The sequence below is a fragment of the Eublepharis macularius genome, chromosome 15 (genome assembly GCF_028583425.1).
Source record: "Eublepharis macularius isolate TG4126 chromosome 15, MPM_Emac_v1.0, whole genome shotgun sequence".
Taxonomy (NCBI): domain Eukaryota; kingdom Metazoa; phylum Chordata; class Lepidosauria; order Squamata; family Eublepharidae; genus Eublepharis; species Eublepharis macularius.
Genome location: NC_072804.1, coordinates 58,571,239 through 58,586,278, shown reverse-complemented (window position 1 = coordinate 58,586,278; position 15,040 = coordinate 58,571,239). Strand labels below are relative to the sequence as shown.

General features: G+C 54.6%; 2 protein-coding genes across 3 annotated transcripts in view; one reads left to right on the top strand and one right to left on the bottom strand.

Annotated features, from left to right (window-relative positions):
- Positions 1-351: 351 nt before the first annotated feature.
- Positions 352-9,810, bottom strand: SAE1 (SUMO1 activating enzyme subunit 1). Of its 2 annotated transcripts, XM_054999084.1 has the most exons (9): positions 8,331-8,510; positions 8,122-8,233; positions 6,739-6,912; positions 5,816-5,958; positions 5,453-5,552; positions 3,228-3,333; positions 1,966-2,113; positions 984-1,053; positions 352-617 (listed from the first exon to the last, which is right to left on the bottom strand). In XM_054999084.1, the coding sequence occupies exons 1-9, from the start codon at positions 8,462-8,464 to the stop codon at positions 525-527; spliced, it is 1,080 nt and encodes a 359-aa protein (XP_054855059.1). In that variant the 5' UTR covers positions 8,465-8,510; the 3' UTR covers positions 352-524. The 2 variants fall into 2 exon arrangements, with proteins under 2 accessions (XP_054855059.1, XP_054855060.1); XM_054999085.1 differs by lacking the exons at positions 8,122-8,233; positions 8,331-8,510 and adding an exon at positions 9,760-9,810.
- Positions 8,719-15,040, top strand: part of ZC3H4 (zinc finger CCCH-type containing 4) — a 20,712-nt gene continuing 14,390 nt past the window's right edge. The window contains exon 1 of the mRNA XM_054999059.1: positions 8,719-9,013. Within this exon, the coding sequence (XP_054855034.1) occupies positions 8,808-9,013 (206 nt within the window). The 5' untranslated portion in view covers positions 8,719-8,807. The remainder of the gene's footprint in view (positions 9,014-15,040) is intronic.

The window sequence follows — 15,040 nt, the reverse complement described above, 5'->3', positions numbered from 1 at the left end:
AGCACCCATTCCAAGCACCCCAAGAGAGGCTCGAGGCAGCAAGGAAGGCAGTCTGGGGCCTTGGGTGTGTGAAGATGTGGGTGCTTAGCCTGCAACAGAGCAGGGATGCTCCCTCAAGCGGCCCCATCCTGCACTGGCAGAGCACGAAGACCTTGTTCTTCAAACAAAGGTGCCACAGTGAGCACGCTCTGGAGTCCGTGTCCGGGGTGGGGGGCCTGGCTGGCCTGGACAGCCTGTAAGACCCCTTCTGTATGAAGGGCCAACACACATGGGGGAGCAGGGCTAACTGGAGGGGTGTAGCATTTCACACACACACACACTCTGCAACTTATCCACTGCATGAGAGAAAGGTTACGAAAAGACCAACTTTTATTGAGTAACTGAGAGACAAGCTGCCAGAAGGGAGAGGAGGTTGGTGGTTCAGCCTGGCCCGATGCTCCAGTCACTCACTCACCCAGCCCCCTGGGGAAGTGAGAACCAGAAGGCAGGCAGGCAATAGTCACTCTAAGAGCACTAGCTGGGGGTCAGCCAGGGGCCAGGCATTCCACAATCCCATTGCCCTTCATGCCATCAAAGAAGAAGAAGTTGTTGAGGGGAGCATCTCGTTGCGACAGTGCCTAGAAGAGGAGGGGAGATACCAAGATGGCCACAGGTGTAACAGCCAAATTATTGGAAGGTGCCACTGCTTTAACCAGAATCCAGAGCTGGGGAAGATGAGGAACACTGGCCATGTCTGCCTCTTGGGCAACAACAGGGAAGGAGACATAGGGGCTTCTGCGGGCCAACTCCACCCCCACCTTGGAATGCTTGGCCAGGGACAGAAGGGAGGGGAGGAGAGAGCAGAAAACAACCTACTGGTGAGCCATGGCTGGCTGGGACTCCACACAAGAATCGCTCTCTGGTGGGAAGCAGGTTCCCAGAGTCCCTCAAACCCCCACCCCCATCCCAGGACGAGCCCTCTGGACAAGAAAAACCTTCCTTACCTTAACAATCTCTTGCCCCAGCACCCCTCCAACCACAGCACAGACAGAAGCCATTTCAGAGAAGCAGCAGCTAAAAGAGACAGACAGACGTGCACTAGTAAGAATGAGGGAGGACAGATGGCCTGGGAAATGCCCCAACACAGCCAGACGGGGCAGGCCAGCGAAGCCCAAAGCTCAGCCCCACACAGCGAATCTCCCACAAAGCCCAGCATGGTGCCCCACAGGCTGTACGCAGCCCCCTGCCACCGACTGTGCACGCCACAGCCCAAGCAGGCCCACATCGTTCTCCCCAGTGAGGGAGGCACACAGTGAGGACCTGCTGAGAGGAGGACGAGAGGGGGGCTAGCCAACCTCCCCCCAATCGGCCCAGGAGGGGCTTTTCCAGCCCACTTACCTAGGCTCCAGTTGCCACCAGCCCCTCGCCCACCTGCTCCCCCATGGATCTCCTGGGAGAGATTCTTTGTAGCACGACGCTTGGGTCGGCAGCTGCCTAAGCTCTCACCAGCAGTGGTGCGGTGGGAGGCCGTTGCTGGTCTTTGGGCGAGGCAGGCGGCATCTGGCACCACCTCTGCAGATACCCCCAGACGTAACTTGCGTCTCGAGAGGGGGTCACCATCCTGGCAAGGCTCTCTTTGGGAGTGTCCAGACCAGCGGCACCCCAAGTAGCCCTGGCTAGAAAAGGTTGTCCAGTGCCCAGGATGGGGCCAGGGCTCCCAGAAGCCAGAGGGCCACAGCTGCACCTCCACTTACACTGCACTGACAAGGCAGAATCCTGGCTTGAGCTCTCTCAGCCCCACCCACCTCCCCGGGCGATTGTCATGAGGATGGTAACGAACAACACACTTGGTAAACCGCTCTGAAGGTGGCATTCAGTTGTCCCGAAGAGCGGAATATAAACCGAATGTTATTATCAGGGTTATTCTCTCTCTGCTCGCTCTCACTGTTCGGCCTGGCCAGCCCCCCACTTCAACCTCCTACCCACCGGGCAAAGTCATCAGGGAGGAGATCGGCCCCAGCAGCGCCCAAGGATTCCAGCACACCCGTGCGCGTTTGCAAAAGCACCTCTGCATCTTCAGCACAGGCCTGAGGTGAAGGATCTCTGCCCTTTTCTGTCCGGAATTTCAGGAGCACTGCGGGCAGAAGCCGGCATCACTTGGTGAGAAAGCAGCGGCAAGCACAGAGTCCCTCCCGAGACCTCCGCACGGACGGACACAGCCTCACCACCAGGGCAGTGGTTGCTGTTACGTTAATTGCAATATGGATTTTATATCATATGGATTTATTTTAGGTTATTAATCCACCTTGGGCAGGCTCTGGGTAAAAGAGGATATGCTACGGTTCTGTGAGAAGGGGCTGTGGGGCAGAACTGAAAGTCCCACTCCCAGGCTCACTTCCCCACAATGGCCCCTTCCACCCCACACAAGGACTCAGAACTAACGGACCGAGAAGAGGCGTGGAAGAGGCCACTCCTGAAGCTTCTGGCAGTGGACAAAAGTCTGGCACCAGCTGGAAGCGGGACCAGCGCGGCCTTGAAAAAGCACAACAACCACCGTCCCCTTCGGCCTCGGACAGAACAAGAGGCAGCTCAGAGACCAAGGGACAGGAGCCACCCATAGAGTGTCACTGCAGGACAACTGCCCTGGGGCAGCTGGAAGAAGGCCCTGCAAGCCACCCTGAACTGGCACGTGGGATAAGCCTTTGCCAAGCGCTGCTGAGCCAACAGACTGAAACGCCATGCCCAGTACGGAGAACCACACCCCCACCCTAGCAGGGGAGAGGGGAAGAGGCCAGCCCCAGAGGTTACTATTAGTTTGCTCTGGCAGACTCCTCTCTCCCGGGCCTCACTAACCTTCAGCCCCAGTTAACACCCCTCACTACACTTCCATCATAGGTTACCCACTTGCACGGGAGAATGGGCAACAGCCTGTGCTTGGCCAGTGGGCATCCAGGCACAGAAGGGAGAGGAAGTGACAAAGATCCCCCGTCCTTCCGACTCCGCACAGCCAGCTGCCAGGAGTGGCCTTGCAAGACGCCCGACTGCCATGTCTCAGGAGCCCTCTGGCGGCCCCTCCCGTGGAACTGGCCCAGCATGATGCACACACCTGCCTTGGGGGCACCTCTGGCAGCCTCTTCCTGAGAAATGTCTAAATACTCCCCCCCCACACACACACCTTCTTGCCTTCTTCTATACAATGAAGCCAGTTCCCAGCACCTGCCAAGGCCAGGCTCCAGGGGGCACCTCACCTCGCAGCAGGAAGTAATCCGGTGTCGTGCGCTTCAGGGTAGCCTTGCCCCTCTGGCTGCTCCAGCTGATACCAAAAGCTTCCTTCAGGGGGCAGAAAACCACATGCTGCCAGGCGGGGGTGGGGAGAGAGGAAGAGGAGAGAATCTGACTACCAGAGTCATGGCTCAGTCGAGCCAGCCGCCTTCGACTTGAAGACCAGGGAACACACACAACCCAGCCCCGTCCCTCCCTCCCCCGGACAGCCACAAGGGCCGGTGGGAACTGCAGAAACAGGCAGACGCTCTGGACTGGATCGCTGACTCATCGGAGAAATAAATGGCCTCCACACACCGCTTACACCTCACTCTCCGTCCCTTCAAGGCAGCTTCGAGCAGCATCTCTTTGAGGAGATGCTGAGCAAGATTCGCACCCGACTGCAAGGAAACGCTTTGAAGCTGAAGAATTCCCACTCGGACTATAGCCGAGCACCCCCGTGGGGCTGCTGGCGTCACCTTCCTCGCCCAGCGCAACCTCTGCCTCCCCCAGGGAATCTGCAGGGGGAGCACAAAGGTCAGGGCAGCTGGTGCAGGTCCCCAGTGGAGCCAAAGCACACGTGGGTGAGTCCGAGGCCAGGCGGAACGTCAACATCAGAAGCTAAGCCACTCCAAATGAGAAAGCAGCACGCCGTGGGCCCGTTTTTATCCCGCTCTCCTACGGCATTCCCAGAGGCACAGCCATCTGCCCTGAACACATACCTGCAATTAATGAAAGCCTCCCGTCGCTCTCAAGCAAACCACCCCCACCCCCATTACACCTAATACTCCACGTGGTCAGGGAGCTGAGATCAACACCCCATGACAGTGCACAACAAGCCACCGAGTTTCCCTCACATCTGAGTCAGGAAAGCCTCGAGTGCCCCTTGTAAGGGTGCATGACTATGCAACCCCCTCCCCACCACAGTCAGCTAACAGCAGCAACACACAACCTGGATGAGGAGGGGGGCTCTGTGCCAGGGGACAAAGCCCATTCGCCCTCATTATGGGGAAGCTGGGAGCTTGCCAAGATGGACAGGGAGGCCCTGGAAAGTGGCCAAGGACAACTCAGTGACTGCCAACACCAGGCATGGGGTTAACAGAATTTGGGCAAGCGTATGAAGAAGACTCCAGGCTCAGGGGGAAAGCTCTGCTCTTCTCAGAAGTGCTTGACATGTGGTAGGAACCCAAACAGCTCCAGGTGCACAACACTCCCAGACAGTTTGGTGTAATGGTTAAGAGTGGCAGGACTCTAATCTGGAGAGCCAGGTTTGATTCCCCACTCCTCCACTTGAAGCCAGCTGAGTAACCTTGGGTCCGTCACAGCTCTTCCAGAGCTCTCTCAGCCCCACCCACCTCACAGGGTGATTGTTGTGGGGATAATAACAACATACTTTGTAAACCATTCTGAGCAAGTGCTGCCCTGAAGGATGGAATATAAATCAAACATCATTATATTGTTGAATGCTATTATTATTACTGGTTTCCCTTATAGTTGCTTGTGCTCTCGGGCACCCAAGGCTAACATCACCATGTGGGGGCTGGACATCTGGCAGCCCACACAGCAAAGGCTCCTGTGCCTAGCCAACTGTTAACCGCTTCTGAGCTTAGACAACAAGTTCAGATTTCATTTGAGAAACTCATCAGCCTGGATGGAAAGCAAAGCCAGGAATTCCTGGGTACAGACTAGGGAAGGTGGGAGGCATGCAAAAGGGCCCTCGGGAGTCCAGCAACGCCCACCCAGGTGTTCCCGAACTTCCTTGTTGCATTTATGTGAGCGAGGGCACTGACTGGTTTAACAGACAGTTGCTTGAGACTTGGGTTATATATTCTCCACACCCCTTTTGGGTCAAGCTCTGTTCTCCGTCCTCAGACCTGCTACTCGAGGGATTAGCCTGCCTTCCCACTGTCTTCCTGCACCCAAAGGAAGGCCCAGAGTTGCAGAGGGTACTGTAGACCTTGCACAGAATGAGAAGCATCCCCAGTGGGCAGGCAGGAATGCACTGGGACAAGGGCAGACTTGCCTGACAGCCACAGGAGAGCTCAGTTCTAAAGCATTCGCTGAATAAAGACCAGAAAATGACAGGCAGCTGTGTGGCTAGCACGTCACAGAGAGAAGGACGTCCACAATAGCAGCTTGGCAACCTATCCAGCGAAGGCAGTTAAAAGGCAAAGTCTGCAAGGCACAGGCACCTAGAGACCTCTCCACCCACCTTCTTCACCATGGTGGTCTCCGTAAAGTCCAGCTTGGCCTTTTTGCTGTCAGGCCCATCCTCCATTATCTGGCTGGCTTTGGCCAGTTTGATCTTCTCTCTGCAAAGCAGCCACAGATGAACACGCAACCAACTTCCTCCGACTGCCCAGCCCCTGTGGCAGATTCTCTTTGAGAAGGGCAAAGACTGCCATAGACACGCAGAGAAAAACTTATGCAGATAGCACAACTCTCTGGTTCCCTCCAGCAGCCCTACCCAGGAGAGAAGGCCACAGGTGGACTCAGTAAACACTTGTGCTTCGACACAAGGGGATCTGGCAGCAGGCTCGTACCCACTAGCATCCCTCCCCAATCCCAGACTCACTCCACAAATTCATGTTCGCCTAGGTTGGCAAACATATAGCCGTGGTAGCCAAAGACGTCACCCGCAAAGAACTTAATGCCGTTTTTGTGGCATATTTGGTCAACCTTCATCAGGACCTCCTGGGAACAGCACGTCAGACAAACCTGGAAAGAGAAAGAAAAATATCCCTGGGGCGATGCCCCCCAAACAGATGCTGACAGAGCTCCCCTGCCCCCAAGCAGGGCTGTCAGATGGAGGACTTCTGTTAAGGACCAAGCACAAAAGCTCACAGACTGCCCACCATCTAGGCGGGCACTCACTAGTCATCACTCTGGATCCTGGCAGCAAAACAGTGGCACCGACAGCACTGCTAGAGAACATAATCTGGACTCCAACCCACAAAAAGGAGCCTGGGCCGCTCACACTCTCTCCTCCCTAATATCCAGGGTGAGGCAACAGGACCCAAGGGGGTCTTGTTACAGCAGAAACACTAGCTTCTCCATCCAAGATGCTGCTATTAACAATGAAAGGCATTTAGGCCGGCCGGCCGGGGGGCGGGGGGACACATATCCAAGGACTGCTTCTCTTCAAAAGAGTCCAGGCATTTCTCAAGAACAAGTTCTGTCTGTAATTATGAGGCGGAGGGAGCTTCCTGGGGGTGGCAATTGCCTTCTGGAATCAACTCTCTATAAGCAAGTAACCTTACTATTTAGCTTTTGTAAAGACTACAAGGTCATTCTTTTTAAAAGCTCTTTTAATCTAGGACAGGTGTTCACACACTGCTGTTTGGTCTTCAACAGTTGGATTTTTATTAGCTTGGCTCTTAATGTAACGTGGTGACCTGAGAGAAGCCAGAAATACCCTCACTGGTGAAGTTCAGGGAAGCCTGCATGCAAGAGACTCCCCTCCAGGTCTGAGCCCGGCACCCTCCCACCTGAACCCACCACATCAAAGTGGGTGAAAAACTCCTCAGTCTTCTGGTCAACGTTCTCCTGGTCTGCTTTCACATCGACCATGGGGTTTAGGTCTCGAGCCCGCTCCAGGGAGGCTTCAGCTCTGTTCTTGCCTACAGAGCCCAGAGGGATCAAGAACTGCGTTTGGGCGTCTTTTGGTGACACCTAGGGAAGAGAGCTGTGATCAGCAAGGAAGCACTCCTTCATTTGGAATGCATCCGGTCTTGGAAGTAGCAAAGTGACAGGAAGCATTTTGGCAGGGGGAGCTACAAAAAAAACCCAGGTTAACTTCAAACTTTTAACAATAGTACCAGGCCAGCTGGGCCTCCAGGGTGAATCCAGAGCACACTAACAGGTGAAGCATTTTGTCTTTGTCAAGCAGAAAAAGCAACACAAAGAACCACTCAGATGAGAAGAAACAGCACTGAGGATTTTCCGTATGCTACCCAACACACTGCTGCAGAAGTAGAGAAAAGGCATTTTCCTGCCTGGCCTTTTCAATGGCATGCTGAAGATGCTCACTTATGCTGCAAGAATGCGCCTAGGCCTGACCTGTCATGCTAAAGGACCAGGCTCTGCTTCCCCACATCACATGGCAGACACCCCTTTCTGCAATATCCACATTGAACAGGGGCCCTACCATCAAATGCAGAGCTAAAAGCTCCTGTAATTTAAAAAACATATTATGCAAAACAAAACAAGAAAAACAATGCTGGCAAATCTATAAATAAGCTTCTATGAAAGATCTCTGAATATTTAAAAATGTCCATACATGACATGCTACAATCCAGTTATTTTGACCGGCTTTTGTCTTTCCAGTGCTGTAATAGGAGTCTTTTAATGACTGCAAGGGCAGAGAGAGTCCATTAACGTTGACCACTGGTTAGATTCCAAGAGACAGGCTAACAGTTTAAAAATACATAAAACACCCTCAAAAATAAATAAAGACAAATAACGAAATGAATATTCTAATACAAAATGAAAGCCTTCCTGTCCAAAGCATAAGTTTAAGAGACACATCTGTTAAGTCACTCCACTTATACTCAATCCTTTACTAAAAAGATGCTAGGGTCTCCGGCACACCCGAAAGACCATTTTTATGCCGCCTACCCGTTGGGGCTTGACACCCAGCGCAGCCCCAGACAGGCGGCCCGCAGCCGGTGCCTCGGCAGGGGGGCCACGAGCTGCCCTTCGGCGGCCCTTTGTGCTGCGGCCAGTCCAAGAGCGCCGACGCGCCCCCCCCCCCGAGCCCCCTTCCCCGGCCAGGGCCGCTGGGCCTCCGCCTGCTTCGGGGTCTGCAGAGACTCGGCTCGTTCCTGGGGCGAACCCCCGGGCGGGAGGGCGGGAGGGCGGGAGGGAGGGCGGGGCACCCACCTGCCGGTGGTCGAGCAGCGTCAGGGCCTTGACGCCGGCCAGGATGAGGTTCTTGGCCACCTCCGCGCCCAGCCCCGCCACGCCCGCCAGCAGCACCCGAGACGCCCGCAGCCTGCGGAGAGGAGAGGAGAGGCGATGAGGCCCGGCCCGGCCCGGCCCGGCCCGGCCCTGCCGCCCACAGCCGGGCCCCGGGCAGGCGTCGCCCTCACCGCTTCTGCGCCTCCAGCCCCCACAGGCGGATCTGCCGGTCGTACTGCGCCGCCTCCTCCTCGCTGAGGCCGCCGCGGGCCGGGGCCGGGGCCGGGGCCTGTCCGGAGGCGCCGGCGCGGCCCTTCTCCACCATGCTGAGGGCGACCAAGATGGCGGCGTGGCCCCGTCCCCGCGCGGCGCGCTGACGTCAGGCGGCGGCCCTCTCGGGCGCGCTCGGGCGTTTCCGGCGGCGCTCGGGCGTTTCCGGCTGGGGCCGGCGGCGCTCGGGCGTGGTCGTGTGCGCCGCGCGCCGGCCGAGGGCGAGAGCGGCGCGGGCGCGAGCGCGAGCGGGAGCGGGAGGGCGGGCGCCATTTTGTGTGGTGCAGCCTCGGAGCGGCCCGGCCCGGCCCGCCAGCCCAGCCCGCCCGCCGCAGAGTGCCCGTGCCCGGCCCGCTCCCGGCCCCGCTCCCGCTGCGGCCCCGCCGCCCGCCCGGCCCATGGCGGTGGAGAGCCCCAGCGTGCCCCCGCCCCGCAGCAGCAGCAGCCCGCACTCCGGCCCCCCCTCGCCCTGCCCCGCGCCCGCTCCGGCCGCCTCCCAACTCCTCCAGGGCCCGGGCCTGGGCCTGGGCCTCGCCAGCGCCCGCCCGCTCCAGCTCCACCACCACCACCTCCACCACGGGCCCGGCCCCGGCCCGGACGAAAGGTCCAGTACGCGCCGCTCGCTCTCTCTCTCTCTCTCTCTCTCTCTCGCTCTCTCGCTCGTCCGCTCGCTCGCGCGCCCCCCGCCCGCGCCCCCCTCCCCCGGCCGGCCCGAGGGCGGGGGCGGGGGCGGGCAGGTAGGTCCGGCCGGCCGGCCGGGGGCCGAGGCGGGGAGGGGGAGGCGGCCCCGGAGCCCCCCCGCCCCGAGGGACCCCCCTCCCCTCCCTCCCTCCCGCCCCCCTTTTCCCGGGACGCGGGGGTTGGGCTGGTAAGTAGCCTCTTTTATTGACTCGTTCGGTTTGTGTTCCTTTCGCCCCCGCCACAAACGGAGGGGAGGCGGCCAGGGAGCCCCCCGCCGAGCCGAGCCGAGCCCTCGCAGCAGCAGCAGCGCCCCCCCCCCGCCTCAGTGCAAGGGAGGGGGAGGGAGGGAAGCCCCCCCCCCCGGCCAGCCGGCCCCGCTGCCAGGTGTGCGGGAGAAACCCCCGGCGGGGCTGGCCCGGACTGCAGCTAGAGCATCCCCCGGTGGTGGCTTCATTGGCGTGGCCTGCAAACACCGTCTTCGTCCCGTTGCGTGGCAAGTGGACACCCGCTGCGCAGGGTGCAGGTTTGGTCAGATAAACCGAAAAGTGGTTTCCACAAACGTTAAGCAGTTCCACAGTGTGACAAATCACAGTGCCCCCAAGTCCCCTTTGCACACTCTCCCCCCCCCCCCGTCCCTCGAGAAGCAGCAGTCCTGTACAGTGTAAGCACCTGAGTAGCTGCCCAGCCCTTCCTTCCTGCTTCCATTGTCCTTTGGCTAACCACATGTGCTGCGAGACGTTTCTACTTGTTTTCAACACAAGTGACTACAAGCGGAGAGCTCTCTCTCTCTCTCTCTCCTGTACAGTATGTTGCCTCCCAGCCCCCAGTGTGGCCGTTCCCAAGCCCTGCCACTCCTCCCCTTCGTGTAAAAGGAGGACATAACTTTAGTCTAACTTGGATTTTTTAAAAGGTTATGAAGGCCACACTTTCCTTGATGTGAAATAATGCTGGCTTGTTTATTCCCCTCTTAGGCTTTCCTCCACTACCCAAATACAAGTGTTGTATACATAAGCTAGGGAGCCTGGTTTGCCCAATGAAGGACAGTTCTTGTTGCTGTCCATTGGAGGAAAACAGGAATTTCTGCATGAGTGTCAAAAGTATACTTTAAAAATCAAACATTAATAGCAAAGTAAGCTTGAGGAAAAACGAACTTTTACAAACTTGTGCGCGCACACACACGTTTATAGCCAAAAAAAATTTCTTAATTGTCTGATCTCTTACTGTGTGGTTTGACTGCAGCGGGGAAGCTCCCACTGTTGTTGGTTCAGCTGGAAGTTTGCAGCTCTGGTGGCCAGAATTGGTTCAAGCACATGGCCAAGATATTCATAGCCCCGGCAGACCACAAATAGATGATCTTAAAGCATGCATTCTGCTAACCAATTTATGATATTAGCTCACTTTTGCACAAGTTAAAAATGTAGCCCTTCTGCTACTCGTGCCAGTTAGCCTTGTTAGGTAGGGGGTGTTTGCCATTGCAGCACATATACAGTCTTGACCTGATACCCAAGAGTGCCCTGGGAGATCCACTGACATGATCTAGGCCTTGTGGACAACCTGCCTGCTTGGAGGCTTTTGTTTCCAGTGCTTAATGACAAAACGAGGCTGAGAAGTTAGAGGAAAAAGGACATGGTGATGTCTGTGAACTTGTCTAATGTGTGTCACAAAAGAGGGTGAACCACTTGGAAAGCACGTGGCCCTTTGTATCACAGGCAGTAGCACCTTTGTCAGCTGCTGGAGACTGAGAAGTGCTTAACATTGGGGTCCCAAGAGCTGAAGTGGCTAGATGGATGCTCTTGTGCCTGGCTTAGTTTGGCAGAAAGGGAGAAGGCATGCAGGTTCTCCCCATGTTGTAGCACAAGGGCTGTGGAAATGGCGCCTGCTGAATCCCCTGATCTCTGCTGGCTGCTGGGGGTTCTGTCCCCTGTTGAATCTCGTATGTGCATTCCTGGGTGAGTGATGACCGCTTAGAATATCTATCATGAGTCAGCATTGTGGCCTGCAAGATGGTTTGGGAAGAGCTCACATTACTTCATTAGCTGGCAGTTTAAGGATAACCCTTAGATAGCTTGATCACATTAAATCCTTTGTGAAAGGTATCACACTTCCTTAGGCAAACCCATTTAAATGGCTGGTTTATTTAAGATAGCTCAGTACATGAGGCAGCAGGTGCATCATTTCATTGTGGCTGGCAGTGGGGTCTGCTGTGAGACAAGCGCTATGGGCACTTGGTTGCAGAGGATTGTCCCCTGGCGCTCCCTCTCTGGGTGGCCCCCCAAGTGAAGAGTGTTGGGAAGATTCATAGTGGGTAGGTCCATCAATGGCTGCTGGGCTTGGTGAGTAAAGAGAACCGCCATGTTCAGGGGCCTAAGCCTCTGAGACCCAGTGCTAGAAGGCAATGCCAGGGGAAGGCCTTGGCCTGTGTTTGTTGGCCACCCTGAGTCAGGGCGCTGGGCTAGATGTCCCCTTGTGGCTCTGGTCCAGCAGACTCTTCTGATGTTCTGATGTCCAAAGCAGGAGAAAGGCATTGAATTGCAAGCGGCAGATAAGAAGGTCGGGGGCCCTCCAGGCTTTCTGTAGTTCAGTAACATGTGCTGTGTTGAGTTTTGGGTTTGGATCAGGATCACGGCTGTTGAGGTGTTCCAAGCATTACAGCAGGCAGGGTGGGCTGCCTGCATCATGGGAGGGGGGAGCATAGCTTGTTTTGGATTCTTGAAAGTCCAGGCGCTTCTTAAGGAAATGAAGCCAAAAAATAACAGCCAGGGATGTGGCCCCTGCATACGGAAATCTCCGTGAAGGGTGTTGATGCCCTCCCCCGTGCATGCTGAACAAGGGGATATCAGATTCAGGGTTCTGCTTAAATAAATATAGTCTTATGATGACTTGCTTCCAGAGTAAGCCACTCTGAATTCGGCATGCTTGGGATGGCGGGTCCTGCCTGCAGGAGGGGGCCCGTGCGTCCCAGGGGGGCTGTGCTACGGGGTCCGGGGGCTCTCTTCCGCAGTAGCCTTCCCAGCGTCCCTGTGTCTAGGTGGCTTGTTGATCACTTTCCTGGGTAGCCGTTTTAGTAACTCAGAGACATTCCGTGTTTGTATATCTCCAGACAGTGCTTTTGTTGGTGATATTAACATGTTGGCTTAGATTAGCACAAAGCCCCGCGTGCTGCGAGTTTTAGTCTTACGGAGTTGTTATCGCGTGAGTTGGACATGCTGGTCTTGCTGGTTTCCTCCTTGAGTGCAAGTCAGACACTCCTTCCTGGACTGCAGTGAGCCGGTGCTGCTTTCACGTGTTCGTTGTTTTTCTTCATTGGTTAGATCATAGCCGTTCTGTGTTCTCTGCACCCGTGTTTTGTGGGCCTGCACAGGAGATCTTGGGGCCACCTAGGATACTCTCATGTTATGGGTCAGCAGCCTGTACAGATGTGTGCCTTGGTGCTGCTTCAGACAGGAATCTCTTCTTTGGTGGTATACACAAAAACTGCAGGGTAAAGCCCTTGCCCGGTTCATGGCAGCCCAGCACAAAGTGTGTGTCATTTCCCTGGTGTTTACTTCCAGCACCAGCAGAGGGCAGCAGCGACTTCCGTTGTGATTGTTGACCTAAATGGGCTTAGTGCACGTATCAAGTTTAAGCACAAGGAAGGCAGGTGGGAAGTGCTCTCCCTCGAGTTCTTAGATGTTGCAATTAAACAAAGGGTGTTCTTTTTCAGAAGACTGCACCCAGTAAGGCAAAACCACGAGCTGTAGCACACCCTGCTGCTTTGCCAGCCTTCCGTCCGGACTACACTGCTCTTTGATCCCGTTGCAGTGTGTGTGTGTGTGGGGGGGGGGGTGGCGGCCTTCTTCTCCTTAAACCCCTGGTCTGGGGCCTTGTCTCTTTTCATTGGACTGCCTTCGCCTTTGCCACTTCCTTACACGGCCTTGGTTGCTGACCTCTGTTCCCTTCTCATGGCTTGTGGTGGAAATAGCTGCCGTTGTAGGTGATAGCAAATGGCAGAATATTGTATTGTGAGTCACAGAAAATTGCTTGCTTTAGAATGGCAGAAAGGGAAGCTCAGGAGGACTCAGTGAACTCTAGAAGCTGCCTGGAATGCCCTTGGGGAATGAAGTCAGGGGTGCTCGGTGAGCAAAACAGCTCTCTGGACACAGCTCCGAACCTCTCAAGTGTGTGGCGTTCAGGCAAAGTGAGGAGCAGCAGCAGCAGCAGCAGCAGCAGCAGGTCTTTTCAGTGGAGGTGAGGGGTCTTGACGGCTCTGTGGAGGTGAGCTATTAGCGTGCTCAGAGAGCAGATAACCCTTAGCCTGACCCTACATTGTTCTTCTTTTCCCTTATGGTTCAGGGAAGAAGTCCTCTGTCTAGTCTAGCAGGAGGGAAGACCTGGGTCCAAAGCATTGGTTGTATTAGGCTTGACAGGTTCAGGTGGATTCTTTGAAATGCTTCCAGAGGTCTGGGGGCTTTTCTAACGCAGAGTGCCCAGGAGATGGCTAGGAAGGCGGCAAAGCCGCATCCTGATTGTTAGGCACTCGGTAGCGCTTTTCAGGAGGGTGCTTAGATCCCACACATTCTGTCCTGCTGTGGGTGCCTGTGGCCCTTTCCCTTTGGGTGCCTGTGGCCTGTGAGTGCCTGTGGCCCTTTCCCTTTGGGCTCCTGTCCAAGAGGGGCTTTTTTGCAGAGCAGACGCAAGTGCACAGGAGTTGGTTTTTAGATGTGCCCACTGTGAAGCAGAATACTTTTTAATGAGCATTCAACTCCTCCTTAAGAGATATGAATAAGTGGGGGGGGCAATGTTTATCTGTCCCTCCCATCTGTTTTTTCCCTTTTTGTTTAGAAAATTGTTTAATTACATGCCCAAAATGCATCTACTAGAATGAGGACTGTAAAGCTTTTCAAGGCAAGGTTTTTCAAAGTACTGGTTTAACTTCTCTTTACTCCTCAAAATGATTTCTCATAGCTGTATACTTAACTACGTAAGACTGCCTACAGAACAATTCAGGTATACTTTGGACATTTATGTGTTTCAGACCTTCTTGTCTGATGTAGAATTTTTCATCATGCAGCACATAAAAGAAAGTGGTCTATATATGGAAATAAGCACCCCAAGACAAGAAACAAACTCAAGGTTTGTTTTCACCTATGCAAACCTTCTGTGCGAAGTTATGAATGAGGGACTATTGATCTTTCAGGAATGGATTCTAATTAGAGATAGTAGCATTTTGAAGGCCATTTGGCACAACATGAGTTTAATAGGGCTGCTTCTGCCCACAGTTTATAAGATACACATCAGGAAATATTAACGTCGTTATAAGCTTTAGCTCCAGTTTAGGGGCAGCCCTTAACACTGTGATCTGTGAGGCTGGAGGCAGACCCCAGTTTTGTGAAGACTTCGAAGCAGTTTTGAAAAGGAGATGATAGAACATGGCTCTGCTAGCTAAAGGGTGAGGCGGTTTGCAAGTTTGGCTTTGGTTCTGAATAATGCTAACTGCTGTTACGTGTAGGCAATCAGAGCTTGCTTTTGTTTACTGCAGAGTTGATGGGTTCTCCTTTTTAACTTTCAGGGTTAGGGTTAGGTTGGGGCTCCATTTCTAACAGAGAGTGTACTTGTAGCTCTTGTTTGAATAAAACCAAGGCATTTTTATTTGTGCTTTTCACAGAAAACAGTAGTAGGTGTTAACTTACACAACATGCATTGTATTGTCTTAAGTCAACAGATTACTTTTAGAACTGATAAGAAACAAGTATTGTGTCTATTTGATTTCCCCCAAAAACCCATGCTTGCCAACTCGCACTGTGGGTTTCCCCCATGATCTCAAACTTTCCAGAAAGTTTACATTCTCTACTGCTGATATGTGGTTTGCCCTGCTTTGGGTTTTGTAGACTGTTAAGATACTGGTTTAACAAGCAAAACCACAAGAGGCAGCTTAGCTTTCGGGGAGAAGAAATCAGGCAGCAGGAGTCCT

What these genes read in the sequence shown, in the direction of transcription:
- SAE1 (XM_054999084.1), bottom strand. Translation starts at nt 8,464, where the DNA reads ATGGTGGAGAAGGGCCGCGCCGGCGCCTCCGGACAGGCCCCGGCCCCG. An exon ending in GGGCTGGAGGCGCAGAAGCG is followed by an intron (nt 8,234 to 8,330) that starts GTGAGGGCGACG and finishes TCCTCTCCGCAG; the next exon opens with GCTGCGGGCGTCTCGGGTGC. An exon ending in CTCCCTGATGACTTTGCCCG is followed by an intron (nt 1,054 to 1,965) that starts GTGGGTAGGAGG and finishes TGTCTCTTTTAG; the next exon opens with CTGCTGCTTCTCTGAAATGG.